Source organism: Cebus imitator, unplaced genomic scaffold, assembly GCF_001604975.1.
Source record: "Cebus imitator isolate Cc_AM_T3 unplaced genomic scaffold, Cebus_imitator-1.0 Scaffold8, whole genome shotgun sequence".
In the NCBI taxonomy this organism is placed as follows: Eukaryota; Metazoa; Chordata; class Mammalia; order Primates; family Cebidae; genus Cebus; species Cebus imitator.
In genome coordinates, this window is record NW_016107323.1 from 7,052,655 (window position 1) to 7,067,004 (window position 14,350).

The following is a 14,350-nucleotide window of genomic DNA, read 5'->3' on the forward strand; positions in this document are numbered from 1 at the left end:
TATTTTTAGTAGAGACGGGGTTTCACCATGTTGAGCAGGATGGTCTCGATCTCTTGACCTCGTGATCCACCCGCCTCGGCCTCCCAAAGTGCTGGGATTACAGGCTTGAGCCACCTGTTATGTTTTTAAGACTAAATTTCACACCTGAAATTTTCAAGGTGCTCAGGTGAGAAATTGGAGCTACAATTGATTACACAAGTTGAGCCCTGGTGGTAGAGGATAAGGAATTGGGCTTTAAACTACTACAAAACAAAAAAAAGAAAAAAAATATAAACTACTAACGTAACCAGCAACCTGTTAGAGGTTTATTCAATAGCAGCAGTGTTATGAATCCTGTTTCTGTGACTATCTCAGCAATCTTGGGATGCATTCAAAACAAACAAATGTACACTGATGTGTGTTTGTAGGGACCTCAGGTTCCAGACCACGGTTGTTCTTCAGTCTCATTACTGTTCCTTTGAAAAACCAAGATTTGACCATAGTTTTACTTAAATCAGTAACTGTGTGGTATCTGTGATCCCCTTTCCCTACCCTCCATGCTTAAACCAGTTATTATTTTAAAACTGACTATATAGAAAAGTCATCTTTTTTTGGTGAGTGAGGGGGAGGAAGGAAGGAGAAGGTGACAAAGACAGCATGTCATAACTCCAAAGGCTAGAAGTAATTTTAAGATCTTTGTCAAACAAAATCTATAATCTACATGAACTAAATGTCGTGTCTCAATATAGCCCTTGTTAAATAAATATCTGCCCTAATTTCCAAAAGAATTCTAAATTTCTAAGGTTTGGACTACAATTGAACTTAAAGTTCAATTTATAAAATTTCATTTAAATCAACCATTTTCTTGTATTTTGCATTTTGGAAGGGCTCTAAAAATATTTTAAACTCCCTTTGAAGAATCCTCTTCACCGAAAAAAACAAACAAAAAACCTCCCAAAGCAAGAATGCAGAAGACTGAATTGGGGGATGGAAATCTACCTTTAAGAAATAAAAATGGCTGGGCACAGTGGCTCACACTTGTAATCCCAGCACAGGCCAAGACAGGTGGATCACCTGAGGACAGGAGTTTGAGACCAGTCTAGCCAACATGGCAAAACCCCATCTCTATTAAAAATACAAAAATTGCTGGGCACGGTGGCTCACACCTGTAATCCCAGCACTACGGGAGGCTGAGGTGGGCAAATCATGAGGTCAAGAGATCGAGACCATCCTGGCCAACATGGTGAAACCCCATCTCTACTAAAAAATACAAAAATTAGCTGGGCGTGGTGGTGCGTGCCTGTAGTCCCAGCTACTCAGGAGGCTGAGGCAGGAGAATTGCTTGAACCTGGGAAGCGGAGGTTGCAGTGAGCTGAGATCATGCCACTGCACTCCAGCCTGGCGCCTGGCGACAAAGCAAGACTCTGTCTCAAAAAAAAAAAAAAAAAAAAATTAGCCGGGCACAGTGGCAGGCGCCTGTAAGCCCAGCTACTTGGGAGGCTGAAGCAAGAGAATCACTTGAACCTGGGAGCCAGAGGTTGCAATGAGCTGAGATCACATCATTGCACTCCAGCCTGGGCAACACAGCGAGACTTCATATCAAAAAATTTAAAAAAATAAAAATAAAATTTAAAAAGGAGCTGATCACTCTGGCTGTCCGTAAAAAATAAATAAATAAATAAAAAGGAGCTTACAACCATGAGTTGTTAGGCATACAGTGGCCATGCATGTGGGGACTGATCAGTTCTCCCACTAGTCATCCTTTCATTTCTCGCTATACTTCGCACACACTGACAGTTCGCTGAAAGGCAGGCCCAGGCAGAACCTTAAAGGACTGTTTTAGGCTGGACGTGGTGGCTTGTGCCTGTAATCCCAGCACTTTGAGAGGCCAGGGCAGGCAGATCATGAGATCAAGAGATTGAGACCATCCTGACCAACATGGTTAAGCCCTATCTCTACTAAAAACACAAAAATTAGCTGGGCATGATTGTGTGCACCTGTAGTCCCAGTTACTTGGGAGGCTGAGGCAGGACAATTACTTGAACCCGGGAGGCTTGCAGTGAGTTCGAGACCAGCCTAACTAACATGGTGAAACACTGCCTCTACTAAAAATACAAAAATCAGCTGGGCGTGGTGGCACATGCCTGTAATCCCAGCTACTCGGGAGGCTAAGGCAGGAGAATCACTTGAACCCGGGAGGCGGAGGTTGCAGGGCGCTGAGATCATGACGTTGCACTCCAGCCTGGGCAATAAGAGCAAAACTCCGTATTAAAAAAAAAAAAAACGCGACTATACAGGGTTGCATATGACAGCATTTCTCAAACTATCTATGGCAAAGAAGTAGTTTTTATAATTTCTAGTCTGTCTCAGACCACTACATAGCCCTACTGTGCATGACTAATAACCAGCTCCCTTCATCTGCAAAGCATTCCAGTTCAGGGACACCTAAAACTGTCTCTAAGTGCTTGGATGTTGCAACAATGTCAAACTGTTAAGTTTCAAAACACTCTCAATTTCTGTAGTCATCTCTTTGCAGATAACATAGTTTGCAGACTCACACTGGTCTGCAGGCTACCCTTTCAGTAGTACTGTTCCACGGCAGTGGTTCTCAAATGGGGATCTGGCCTCCAGTGAACATTTGGCAACGTCTGGAGAGATTGTGACTACCTTGATTGGGGGTGGGGGTGCTACTGGTATCGAAGGGCTGGGGATGCTGCCAAAGTTCTTATAGTGTTTAGGATAGTCCCCCTTGCCCACTGAAATCATGTATTCAACATGTCGTAATATCCAGGTTGAGAAACCCTGTTCTGAAGGATCGAGTGGATAATGTGTGGAAACTAGATATGTAGAGTGTGATGTGTAGACTGCCAGGTACACAGGAAGGGGTAAACACATGGCAGACATTGAGTTCATGTAGAGTCATGATAATCCAAAATGATACTAGTAGCCACTTTGTAGATATACAGATGTACCAAGGATATACAGTAGGAAGGGAAGGCTTTGGCAAGAGGCAGATTTATCGTGAAGTTTGCTAAGCTGTAAGTTCCAGAACTCCTTCCAAAGCTATGCACACACACTTATGTATGTAGTGTGTGTGTGTGTTGAAGATATCCTCCCACAACTTATGTTTCAAGCCCCACCAAACAAATTCTAGTATTGGCCTCATCACTTCCTAGCTATGTAACTTGGGGCAAATAACTTCACTTCTCTGAGCCTCATTTTCCTTATCTGAAAAATAGAGCTGCAAGGTCAGGTGCAGTGGCTCACACTTGTAATCCCAACACTTTGGGAGGCCGAGGCGGGAGGATTGCTTTAGCCCATGAGTTTGAGACCAGCCTGGGCAACAAAATGAGACCCCCATCTCTACAAAGTAAACAACAACAACAAAATTAGCCGGGCATGGTGACGCCTGCCTGTAGTCCCAGCTACTCGCCTGGGAGGCTGAGGTAGGAGGATCACTAAACCCAGGAAGCCGAGGCTGCAGTGAGCCAAGACCGTGCCACAGCACTCCAGCCTGGGCGACAGAGACCCTATCTTAAAAGAAAAAAAAAAATAGGGCTGCAAAATCGTACCTTTCTCATTAAGTTACTGTGAGGCTCAAATGAATTCGCGTATACAAAATGCTTAGCACAAGACATAGGATACAGGAAATGCTCAACAACTGTTATCGATTTTGCAACAAATGCTGGCTCCTTTGGGAAAGAAGAGGGGTGGGGTAAGTGTTGTGCCTTGTCTAGCCTCAGCCCACACAGCCAGAGAGGAGGGGACCCAGACTGAGACCCAGACTGCACTTCATTGATGGGCAACCGGCACATACTGAGAGCCTACTGGACACCATGCCTTGTGTTGACAAGGTAAAGCTCAGGCTTTCTCCCCCTCTTTTGGAGACGGGGTCTTGCGGACCCCTGAGAGGCCTCAACTGCACTCCCTCCCATCCACCCCCCTACTCTAACCGCTGTCCACTCCGCACATGCCCGGCTCCAGCACCCAGAGCAAAACTCAGGCACTACCCGCCGCCCGCCAGCCCGAGGGCCGCTTACCCAGGTTCTGCCCGCGCAGCACCGCGTATGGCCGGCTCCGCTCCTGCGGATCCACGGGGCTCGGGGCCTCTACTTGCTCCACCAGGAGGCTGCAGAGGCCAAGGCACAGCCACAATAACGCAGGGCGCAGCATCTTCTCCAGCCCTGCAGAGGGAGAGAGACCACTTCCGTTGCAAGCTTTGCCTCTGTCTCCTCCCAGGTCTCACTGCGTCGCTGCCACCGCCCTCCGGGCGCGCGTCATTGCCATGGTAACTGTGCGACCTGTCTAAGTTCCGCTTCTGCCCAAGATTTGTTCCGGATTAAGTTCCTCCATAACGAACGTTTCCCCCGAACCAGCTTTCCGTTCGGATCAACTTTCCGTTTGTGCCAACGTTCCGCTACGATTACCGTTCTGCTATGCTTGGCGTTCCCTCATCCATTGGGGTAGAGGTCTTGTAGGTCCATTTGGGGCCTATAGATTTTTTACGAATCCATGCATTTTCTTATTAAACCTTCATTACAGGCCTGGAAAATAGATACTATGTTTCTGTTCTACAAATGCCACCTGTTAAAACGTGCGCACTGAATCAAGAGACCCCCTCAAACAGGCTTTGTGTGAGCAACACGACTGTTTATTCACCTGGGTGCAGGTGGGCTGAGACCAAAAAGGACGTCCGCCAAGGGCGGTGGGATAGGAGTTGGTTTTATAGGTTGGGGTGGGCAGTGGAAAGTTACAGTTTAGGGCGGTTTTTTGCAAGCTTGGTGGGGGTCGTAGGGTTTGGAGTTGCGAGGTTGACCAAGGTCCGTTACAATGTCCAATGGCCTTATCAATTAGGGTCCGAATAAGGAGCCATGGAGAATGTCTCAAAGTTAAGTAGGCGCCGCAAGGGTTGATTATTTCTTCCACTTTTCATGGTCTTCCAGTCACTTTAGATTTTCCAGGAACTCATCTGGAGTGTCCGTGCAGATCACAAAGGTTAACATGGCGTCCATGGCACTGTGAGTCAGCCTAAAAGATCTTACACCACCTTCTCAGGGAGCCTTTGCCCAGGTATCCTTTTCTAAAATTGCAACTCTCCCTTAACGTACATTCTCCCTACCCTCGTTCTCTTTCATTCCCCCCATTCACTTTAGACTCATCACCGTTTACCTTATACATTTAATGTACATTTGATAATTTTCTGAGGACCTGCTCTGCCCTACCATGTAAAGTCCATGAGCACAGCAATTTTGTTCTTGCTCTCTGTTCCATCCAGAGACTGGAAGAGTAAGTAGCATATTCTATTCAGTGAGTGTTTGCTGTATATATGAGGGAACTGAGCTAAGGGTTTGTCCCAACGCTACACACAAAAAGTGGCAGAGCTGGAATTTGACCCAAGCATAGTTCTGAATCTGGAGGCTTTACAACCTCACACATTGCCTCACTTCCTGAAGGCTTGATTTGTAGTGGAATTAGTACCGTCTACCTCACAATAGATGTGCAATACAAATGTCAGAAGTGTGTGAACCAGAGCAAGTTTATCTTAAATGGGAGCTGGGTAAAATGAGGCAGAAACCTACTGGGCTGCATTCCCAGATGGTTAAAGCATTCTAAGTCACAGGATGAGATAGGAGGTCAGCGCAAAATACAGGTCATAAAGACCTTGCTGATAAAACAGGTTGCAGTAAAGGAACGGGCCAAAACCTACCAAAAACCAAAATGGTGACAAGAATGACCTGTGGTCATCCTCACTGCTACACTCCCACCAGCGCCATGACAGTTTATAAATGCCATGGCAATGTCAGGAAGTTACCCTATATAGTCTAAAAAGGGGAGGCATGAATAATCTACCCCTTGCTTAGCATATCATCAATAAATAACCATAAAAATGTGCAACCAGCAGCCTTTGGGGCTGCTAAGTCTATGGAGTAGCCATTCTTTTGTTCCTTTACTTTCTTTTCTTTTTTTCCTTTTTCTGAGACAGAGTCTGCTCTGTTCCCCAGTCTGGAGTTTAGTGGCGCAATCTCGGTTCACTGCAACCTCTGCCTCCCGGATTCAAGCAATTCTCCTGCCTCAGCCTCCTGAGTAGCTGGGATTACAAACACGCGCCACCATACCTAACACCCAGCTAATTTTTGTATTTTTAGTAGATATGGGGTTTTGCCATGTTGACCAGGCTGGTCTCGAACTCCTAACCTCAGATGATCCACCCGCTTTGGCCTCCCAAAGTTCTGGGATTACAGGTGTGAGCCACCACACCAGGCTTATTCCCTTACTTTCTTAATAAACTTGCTTACACTTTGCACTGCAGACTTGTCCTGAATTCTTTCCTTCACTAGATCCAAGAACCCACTCTTGGGGTCTGGATCAGAACCCCTTTCCTGTAACATATTTCTGACGACCACAGAAGGGACTATAGTGCAGAAACCCTGACCCAATGGCTATCTTTGGGTAAGTGTTGGGGTCTAGTAACACTACTAGGTGCTTGCCTGCAAAGGGAAGGTTTAATCTGCTGTGTTAAAGACACTGTGCACCAACTTCTTCACTCCATTCTCCACGATCTCCTCCTTCACCTCTGCTATCTTTTTCACCTTGTTGTGCACAGAACTGATGACAGGCTCTTTCCCCTGGAACAGCTTGTCACTCACCAGAGTAAAGCCAAATGGCAGACACAGGAAAGTATCAATGGGAGGCATAACAGCAGGTTGGGAGGCGGGCTCTGCAGGCCACTTCCATTCCAATCCTAGCTCTGCTGCATGACTTGCTTCTGTGTGACTCGTTTTTCCTCTCTGCCCAATTGGAAGCATAGTCATACCTACCTCATGGATTGTGAGGATCAAATGATATATGTCTGCAAGCTCCTTTGCCCAGTATCTGGCACATAGTGAGCACTTGCTAAAGGAAACCTACTGTCCCCAATCCCCTTCTTTAACATTGCTGAACACGGACCCTTATAGATAGGACAGCTTCTCAAGTCATAAAGTCCCACTCCGGTGTCTTCACCAGCTTTGCCTGGAGGCTCAATAACACATCAGCACCTTCCAGTCTAAGGCTGTGTCTGGTCCATTTTCAGAAACACCCACTAGCTTTATCAATAGCATGGAAAATGGCAGCTACTCTCTCTCTTTCTCTCTTTTCATTCTGGAGAAAAGGCCTTGCTCTATTGCCCAGGCTGGAGTGCAGTGGCGCGATCATAGCTCACTGCAACCTCCAACTCCTGAGCTCAAATTGATCCTCCCACCTCAGCCTCCTGAGTAGCTGGAACTACAGGTGTATATCACCACATCCAGCTAATTTGTATTATTTTTTTGTAGAGACAGGTCTCTTTATGTTGCCCAGGCTGGTCTTGAACTCCTGGCCTCAAGTGGTTCTCCACCTCAGCCTCCCAAAGTCTTGTGGTTACAGATGTGAGCCACCACAGCTGGCTGCAGGAGCTACTCGTTACTCAGCAGTTTATATATGCCAAGTGCTCTACAAGCACCACCTCCTTTACTCCTCACAACAGTAGGAGATAGTTACCGATTGATTATATACCTGTGCCACTGAGTCCAGCATAAAGGGTTTGTTTGAAATGCTTTGTTTACTCATTCAGAGTTTATTTATTGAGTACCTTCTCTCGGCCCAGCTGCTGAGTGACATTAGCAAGTATAAGATGATGGCTGCCCTCTATGAGCTGACCTTGGGAAGCTGAGACAGAGTGAGCCGAAACTCAGCCCCAGCTGTTGTCCACCTTGGCTGTGTAACCATCCAGGGAGCTTTCGAAACTGTAGCTCCCCAGTCTCATCCCTGGAGACTATGATTCCGTGAGTCTGGAGAGTTATCCAGACACCTATATCCAGATACTGAGGCAGGAGAATTGCTTGAACCTGGGAGGCGGAGGCTGCAGTGAGCCAAGATCTTGCCACTGCACTACAGCCTGGGTGACAGAGCAAGTCCCTTTCTTGGGGAAAAAAAAAAAAAAAAAGTTCCCAGATGATTCTAATGCATAGCTGGGGCTGAGAACCACTGGGCAGCTCTTGAAAAGAGAGCTCATATTTGACATAGCAAGTACATTTGAAGAAGAGCATTCCCCATGACCCAGCAATAAAACTCTTACATATGTGCCCCAGAGAAATTCTTTACATGTACTGGAGTTACAGAATTATGTACAAGAGAAACTCTTGTACATATGCTTCAGCAGCATTGCTTATAGGAGGGAAAGCAAGAAATAACCCAAATGTTCTCAAACAATGGATAAATAAATTGTTGGATTCATACAATCGGTTGCTTTGGACCAGGCACGGTGACTCACGCCTCAGCACTTTGGGAGGTTGAGGTGGGAGAATTGCTTGAGCCCCAGGAGTTTGAGTCCACCCTGAACAACACGATAAAACCCTGTGTCGACTAAAAATACAGAAATTGCCGATGGCTGAGAGTTTCACAGCAAGCACAGCTGAACCCGGGAAGGTCCAGCTCTGTGGGGAAGGGGTGTCCGCCGAAGGAAAACAAAGAAACAGAAACAACATCACCACCAACAAGCTGGACATCCACTCAGAGACCCAATCTGAAAGTCAGCAATTACAAAGACGACAGTGACTACATAATTGGAAGTAAATCACTCCTCAGTAATTACATAGCATTTCACAGGTTTAAATGAAATATTTCTTGGCTGCTTGTTTGTTATTTTCCTCCCTTATTCCTTCCTGTCTCCATTGTTAAGCACAGTTCTTGGCACAAAAGAGGTTTTCAATACCCATTTTTAGACTGCATTCTAGCCTGTGCCATAAAGCAAGACTCCTGTTCTCTCTCCCGCTTTCTCTTCCTCTTTCTTTCTCTCTTTCATTCTTTTTTCTTTTTCTCTTCCTCTTTCTTTTTCTCTTTCATTCTTTTTTCTTTCTTTCTCTCATTTCTTTCTCTTTTCTTTTACTTTCTTTTTTCCCTTTCTCAAAAAAGAAAAAAAAATACAGAAATTAGCTGGGTGTGATGGCACATGGCTGTAGTCCCAGCTACTCAGGAGGCCAAGGTGGGAGCATTGCTTGGGCCCAGGAGTTCAAGGCTATGGTAAGCTGTGATTATACCCCTGCACTCCAGCCAGGGCAACAGAGCAAGACCCTGTCTCAAAAATAAAATAGAATATTTTTTTTAATAGGATGCTTTGCAGCAGTGAAAATGAATCAACTAGAGATGTGCATATCAACATGGAAATCACTTAACATTGAACAAACAAAGCAAGCTGCAGAGTGATATAAAGTTTAGAGAAATCCAAAGTGACGCCATGTTCTCACAATTACCTATACGTGAATGTGGACAGCAGCACTATTCAAATAACCCAGATGTTCATCTATGGATGAATGGATAGGCAAAATGTGCTCTATCCATACAATGAGATATTATTCAGCCATAAAAAAAGGAACAGAGGCCGGGTGCAGTGGCTCACACCTTAATCCCAGTACTTTGGGAGGCAGAGGCCGTTGGATTACAAGGTCAGGGGTTCTAGACCAGCCTGGCCAATGTGGTGAAACCCTGTCTCTACTAAAAATAAAAAAATTAGCTGGGCGTGGCTGGGCATGGTGGCTCACACCTGTAATTCCAGTGCTTCGGGAGGCCGGGGTGGGTGGATCACCTGAGGTCAGGAGTTTGAGACCAGCCTGACCAACATGGTAAAACCCTGTCTCTACTATAATACAAAAATAAGCCAGGTGTGGTGGTGCACACCTCTAATCTCAGCGACTCGGGAGGCAGGGGCAGGAGAATCGCCTGAACCCGGGAGGCAGAGATTGCAGTGAGCCAAGATTGTGCCACTGTACTCCAGCCTGGGCAATAAGAGCAAAACTCCGTCTGGGGAAAAAAAAAATCAGCTGGGCGTGGTAGTCACCTGTAGTCCCAGGTGCTCAGGAGGCTGAGGCAGGAGAATCACTTGATCCCGGAGGTGGAGGTTACAGTGAGCCAAGATTATGCCACGGCACTCTAGCCTGGGCAACAGAGCGAGACTCCATCTCAAAAAAAAAAAAAAAAAAGAGAGAGAAAGGAAGAGTACTCATACCTGTACATACTATAACATTGATGAACCTTGAAAACATTATGTCTGCTAAGTCAAAGAGGCTAGTCGCAAAAGTCTCCACATATCGTATCACTTCATTTATATGAAATACCCAGAATAGGTAACTCTTTAGAGACAGAGAGTAGATTGGTGGTTGCAGGGGACAGATGGAGGGAGAAATGGGGAATGGCTACTAATGGCCATGGTGTGTTTTTTCAGGGTGATGAAAATGATTTGGAACTAGATAGAGGCGGTGGTTGCACAACATTGTGACTGTCCTAAATGCCATTGCATTGTTCATGTTTACTGTGGTTAATTTTATGTTATATGAATTTCACCCCAATACAAAAATAAAAATTATATATTTTTACATATGTAGACATATATGTGTGGTAAAAATGTAAAAACGAACAACGGAATGACAACTGTCGAATTCAGGATTTCGTTTAGAGATGGAGAATTGCTATGTTGCCAAGGCTGGAACACAGTGGCTATGTCACAGGTGCAAGCACACTGCAGTCACAAACTCCTGGGCTCAAGCGATCCTCCACGCTCAGCATCCTGAAGGAACTGCAGGCGCAGCCACTGTGCCCAGCTGCAGGATGTTTATAGAGAGAATGGGATGAAGGATGAGTCTGCAGGAAGCAAAACTGGATTAGTGATGCTTTATTTCTTAAATTGGATGGTGGTATGTGGGTGTTATTCACAATACATTTTAGTATTTCTATAACATTTATTTAAAAAGAAAGATTGAGATTGTCAAGAAAGAGGTTGGGATAAGAAACCCAGATATGAAACCTAATCAGCACATCATATGAGATGGACTTTATTTATTTATTTATTTTTTGAGATAGAGTTTCCCTCTGCTGCCCAGGCCGGAGTGCAGTAGCGCTATCTCAGTTCACTGCAACCTCCACCTCCTGGGTTCAAACAATTCTACCTCAGCCTCCCAAGTAGCTGGGATTACAGGCGCGTGCTGCCACACCAAGCTAACTTTGTATTTTTAGTAGAGATGGGGTTTCACCATGGTGGGCAGGTTGGTCTTGAAATCCTGACCTCAAGCGATCCACCCACCTTGGCCTCCCAAAGTACTGGGATTATAGACGTGAGCCACCATGCCTGACCGAGACGGAAGTACTAAACAGAATTGTAACCGCCCAAGGGGTTTACGTTGCCCGTTGCCTAGACAGAGCCAATTCATCAAGACAGGGGAATTGCAATAAAGAAAGAGTAATTCATGCAGAGCCAGCTATGCGGGAGACCAGAGTTTTATTATTACTCAAATCAGTCTCCCTGAGCATTCAGGGACCAGAGATTTTAGGGATAACTTGGTGGGTTGGGAGAAGCCAGTGTGCCAGGAGTGCTGATTGGTCAGAGATGAAATCACGGGGAGTCGAAGCTGTCTTTTGCGCTAAGTTCCTGGGTGGGGGCCACAAGATCAGATGAGCCAGTTTATTGATCTGGGTGATGCCAGCTGATCCATCAAGTGCAGGGTCTGCAAAATATCCCAAGCACGGATCTTAGGAGCAGTTTAAAGAGGGTCAGAATATTGTAGCCTCCAGCTGCATGACTCCTAAACCATCATTTCTAATCTTGTGGCTAATGTTAGTCCTACAAAGGCAATCTAGTCCCAGGCAAGAAGGAGGTCTGCTTTGTTAAAGGGCTGTTACCATCTTTGTTTAAACTATAAACTATAGATGAAGTTTCTCCCAAAGTAAGTTCAGCCTATGCCTGGGAATGAACAAAGACAGCTTGGAGGTTAGAAGCAAGATGAAGTCGGTTAACCTAGATCTCTTTCATTGTCTCACTCATAATTTTGCAAAGGCAGTTTCAGAATTTAATAGACAAATACGATAACATTTGCTTAATAATACATTTCAGCCCACCATCCCAACACATACATGGTACGTGCAGCACTTTCTCATGTTGGATATTGCAATGTTTTCCTGGAACAACACTGGGTCAATGTGACCCACCATTTTGGGAAGCTCAATTCTGATCTCTCATGTTCATTCCAGAGTGTGCAACATATGATAGGTCAGCTTTAATAGAATTCAGCCCTCTCCTAAACAGAAAACCTGTCTCTGTGTCATCATGAACATGTAAATTTTAAGAATTGAAATGTTTCAGGCCAGGCATAGTGGCTCACTCCTGTAATCCCAGCACTTTGGGAGGCTGAGGTGGGCAGATCACTTGAGGTCAGGAGTTCAAGACCAGCCAACATGGCGAAACCCCATCTCTACCAAAAATACAAAAATTAGCCAGGTCACTAATTAGCGTGGTGGCATGCACCTGTAATCCCAGCTACTCGGGAGGCTGAGTCAGATGAATCATTTGAACCTGGGAGGTGGACGTTGCAGTGAGCCGAGATTGTACCCCTGCACTCCAGCCTGGGCAACAGAAAAAACAAAAAAATTTTTAGTGCTGCGTCAAAGGAAAAAAGAGGGAATGAAAGCCAGTTCGCACGCTTAACCTGTAGGTGGGGAATACCGTGATCACGAAAGTGAGTTTGTAGTGTCCTTCCTTCGGAAAGAAAGTGCTAATGACCATCCCAGAAATACTTTCCCAACCTTACTTGGTGACTAAGGCAAGCCATGTCACCCTGCAGGTGGAAGATTTAATCCCTGAATGAAGAAAGAACTCTTAGCCTCCCTAATCCCAGTGACCTTTTTGCTCTAAGAGGCTATAATTTTGTGCATTCTATAGAAGGCAAAGACGCTGGTGCCTGGAACTAACAGGGATGTGAAGAAGCTGAGGATTTCACTGGACTGGGGAGGATGGGCAAACTGTGGGGGTGTAGGGGTGTGTGCTTATACTGGCAGCAACTTGTTAGGTGGAGCTGGGAGGATCCCTTGAGCCCAGGAGTTCAAGACCAGCCTGGGCAACACAGTGAGACTCCAGTCTCTTAAAAAGAAGAAGAGGAAAGCTGGAAAGAGTCTGGGAGATAGAAGAGAGCTAATGGGAGAGAAGCCAGGACCATTGACATGGTTTGACTGTATCCCCACCCAAATCTCACCTTGAATTGTAGCTCCCATAATTCCCACATATTGTAGGAGGGACGTAGTGGGAGATAGTGAATAAGTCTCATGAGATCTGACGGTTTTATAAGAGGTTTCCCCTTTTACTTGGCTCTGATTCGCTTTTTGCCTGCCACCATGTAAGACATGCCTTTTGCCTTCCAACATGACTGTGAGGCCTCCCCAGCCATGTGGAACTGTGAGTCCATTAAACCTCCTTTCTTTATAAATTACCGGTCTCAGATATGTCTTTATTAGCAGCATGAGAACAAGATACAGCCATCAAGGGGCATTCACAGGCAAGTTCTGGCTGAGGAGGAGCCTTGGAGTGGCAGGGAAATAAGGATGGAGGGTGAGGTTGGCCCATGGAACTCTCAGGCTGCTAGTGCTGGACTCACCAGAAGGAGATGAAGGTGCCCACCATAAAGTCGTTCTTCGGGGTCCCAATCCACATTCTCTGAATATAAGTGACTTTCACAGACTTACACTGGCATCACAGGTTGGATGGGCCCCATGCCAGCATGGTTAGATTGTTCTTCAAGCTCTGTAGGGAGGACGTGCCTTTCAGCAAAGTTCCTCTCCCCCTTATAGCTCCTGAGGTTCCAGAGCAAAGGTAGCATCAAAGGACTGAGCCCCCAAAGTGAGCTACCCTCTTATCCCTTAGCTCATGCCTAACCCAGGGCCAACAGATATCTCCATGGACCCCTAAAGAACGGGTGGCGCCAGGCACTGTGCCTGTAGTGCAGCACAGAGAAGCTGAGCATGCAGCCCCTGCTCCCCTTATGTAAAATCCCAAGAGGAGAATCTGATTAAGTCCATCCCTGGTCCGCTAGGCTATGGTGGGAGCTCAGCAAGGGGCGAGGACCCAAGAAATGCTCTGAGAAGAAAACGGGGGAGAGCCAGCACCCCAAGGCAAGTTAAATCCCGATTGTATTTGTTTCTGCAAAAAATTACCACAGACTCAGTGGCTTTCAACAACACTAATGTATTCTTTTGCACTTTAGGGGGTCAGATTCCTAAAGTCAGTCTAACAGGGTAAAAATCAAGGGCTAAAAAAGAAAAAATAGAAATTAAGATCCCAGCCAGGCGCAGTGACTCACGCCTGTAATCCCAGCACTTTGGGAGGTCAAGGTGGGTAGATCACTTGAGGTCAGGAGTTCAAGACCAGCCTGGCCAACATGGTGAAACCCTGTCTCTACTAAAAATACAAAAATTGGCTGGGCACGGTGGCTCATGCCTATAATCCCAGCACTTTGGGAGGCCAAGGTGGGTGGATCACGAAGTCAAGAGATCGAGATCATCCTGGTCAACATAGTGAAACCCCGTCTCTACTAAA

At 45.9% G+C, this 14,350-nt stretch overlaps 1 protein-coding gene across 1 annotated transcript in view; it reads right to left on the reverse strand.

Annotated features, from left to right (window-relative positions):
* The window catches only part of CUNH12orf76 (chromosome unknown C12orf76 homolog), a gene marked incomplete at its 5' end in the record, with an annotated part of 18,716 nt that overhangs the window by 2,581 nt on the left and 1,785 nt on the right, over window positions 1-14,350 (reverse strand). The window contains one exon of the mRNA XM_017541872.2: window positions 13,501-13,608. Within this exon, the coding sequence (XP_017397361.1) occupies window positions 13,501-13,608 (108 nt within the window). The remainder of the gene's footprint in view (window positions 1-13,500; window positions 13,609-14,350) is intronic.